At 35.7% G+C, this 2,146-nt stretch overlaps 1 protein-coding gene across 1 annotated transcript in view; it reads right to left on the bottom strand.

Annotated features, from left to right (window-relative positions):
• Window positions 1–929: 929 nt before the first annotated feature.
• LOC107091189 (cornifelin homolog B-like) overlaps window positions 930–2,146 on the bottom strand; it is a 12,050-nt gene continuing 10,833 nt past the window's right edge. The window contains exon 4 of the mRNA XM_015384981.1: window positions 930–1,214. Coding sequence (XP_015240467.1) covers window positions 1,092–1,214 — 123 coding nt within the window. The 3' untranslated portion in view covers window positions 930–1,091. The remainder of the gene's footprint in view (window positions 1,215–2,146) is intronic.

The following is a 2,146-nucleotide window of genomic DNA, read 5'->3' as shown; positions in this document are numbered from 1 at the left end:
ACCCTAAGATACAAAACAGCAAGCAACCTAGTGAGAGACATCATGAAGTAATTATTGCACTGTCCGTCCCAGTTTTACGTCCGTCCGCGGATCTCCTTTTTTTCCTGTCTGGCTGCGCATGCGCACTGATGTGTTTTTCGAGGAAAAACGTCAAAAACGTACGAAATACTGTGCATAACTTTTCTTACGATTTCATACGAACTGATAATGAGAATATGTTGTTCAAATAGAACACAACTCGATGTTCTACTGCATTTTGCACCATATTCATTTATTTGCACTGCGCTGAACCTTTCCATATCAATGCCTTTTGCACCATGAATTTAAACTGGTTTTCCTTTTCTCATACATTCTGATCACTGCTGCATTTTATAAATTGTAATTAATTTCACCGTTTTTAGCTTTTCATTCACTGTTGAAAAGTTATATGCATCGAAATTTCTTTTTGTTTACACTTTGTGTATAAAAGATGACAATAACGCTTGTCTAAGTCTAAGGGAGCAGAGAAAACACACAAATCAAGGAGGGAATCAGAAAACAGTAACCGAAGAGGAGGAGGATGAATGCCAAACAGAATACAGAATAGAGTAATCAACAGATTGGGAGCAGATGTGGAAAGAAGGATCTAGAATGGAGCTAGAAGAAGGAGACTGACACAAGGGGGCAAGACAGGGTAAAGAAGAAATACATAACAATTAAAATACAACCAGGAAACAACTAGAATAACACAAAACAGAAATGAAACCAATAAACTGGATAAGAAAATTTAAACAGAACAAAAAAGTTCAAAACTTTGACACTGAGGAATGTTTGAGTTTTAAGGCTAAATGCATTGAAAGTTTCCTTGAAAGTAGAAGCAGATAAATGTATATAAACCCTGATGCAGAGAAAAAAAAACTTTTCTTAAAATGTTATTTATTGTGTGTTTCCAAATGCAAAAATATATCAGCAGTAAATATTTACTTTATCAAATAATTAATGACAAAAATCATTACTACCAAGTATATAGTTGTGATTCGGACACACTTTTACGAATTTAGTTTATAGCCGCTATTTACATGTTTTTTTTTGTTATTAAATTTAGAATGAGCTCATATGTTTTTTGCGTCGACCATAACGATTTGGATCCTCCTTCTCTTGATCTCTCTGGACATCTGACACCAAACGCAGGATGTGCAGAAGGTGACGTAAACACAGTCCCTAGCAATGGAGCCCTGTGGATCAGAGACATTCATCTGGTTAAACTCAACAACATGTTGATCATAACACATTTAGGGGGTTATTAGAAGATAATAACTAACCACATCATTACGCTGTTCTTTTATTCAGACAAACATAAATTAAAGTTTTCTCAAACTATGATAATGATCATTTGACAAGCCACAGGCCTGAGTAGTTTTATTCCAGTATAAGTAGAATGATGCATCAAAATGACCAGTCTGATAAACTAAAAGGTAAAAAGATTTTTTAAAAAGGCACAGTTACATATCATGCCCTGTTTTAGGTAAACACGGAACAATGGTGAACCCAGCTAGATTCCCAAACATAGACATCATCAGCAGCTCATCCAGGAGGTCCTAAAATAGAACAAAACCTAACCCCACTGCAGGTTTGGGATGTTTTGTTTTGTTAATAATTGATGGAGTTTGATTCTCTAGCCCAGAATTCTGATAGAGAATATCCAGAAATAATTTTTTTTACCCGATCTTTGGTTAAGGTGTACTTTAATTAATGAAAACACACCAGCAAGCTCACATATCTACCTATTTTCATAAAGCTTTGGAGTGTTGGTGTTAAATCCAACTGAGATGCAGGTTTATGACCTGAAAAAGGCCCTACAAGCTAAAAAAAACTGTAAATGAAACGTTTTTTCCAGAACCCCTCCCAGTTTCTATGAAAGCAAATCCCTGTTAGCTGGACCTTTGTTGTGGCCAAGAGTGGAACAACCAGTTCTTAGGATTTCTCAATAGACCAGGATGACTATTCATCTCCTTTTGTCTGTGCGTATTTACTGATTAATTACTGTGCATAAAGGTCTCTACAGTAAAAAATTAAAAAAAATACACTTTCTTCTGGCCTCTCTGGTACAGCTCTCAACTGGTTTAAATCAAACTTAAAGGACAGGGACTGTTTTGTGTCAGTAGGC

This window comes from Cyprinodon variegatus, unplaced genomic scaffold (genome assembly GCF_000732505.1).
Source record: "Cyprinodon variegatus isolate N-32 unplaced genomic scaffold, C_variegatus-1.0 Scaffold328, whole genome shotgun sequence".
Classification (NCBI taxonomy): domain Eukaryota; kingdom Metazoa; phylum Chordata; class Actinopteri; order Cyprinodontiformes; family Cyprinodontidae; genus Cyprinodon; species Cyprinodon variegatus.
Note: the sequence above shows the minus strand (reverse complement) of the source record. Positions and strands in the feature narration are given on the sequence as shown.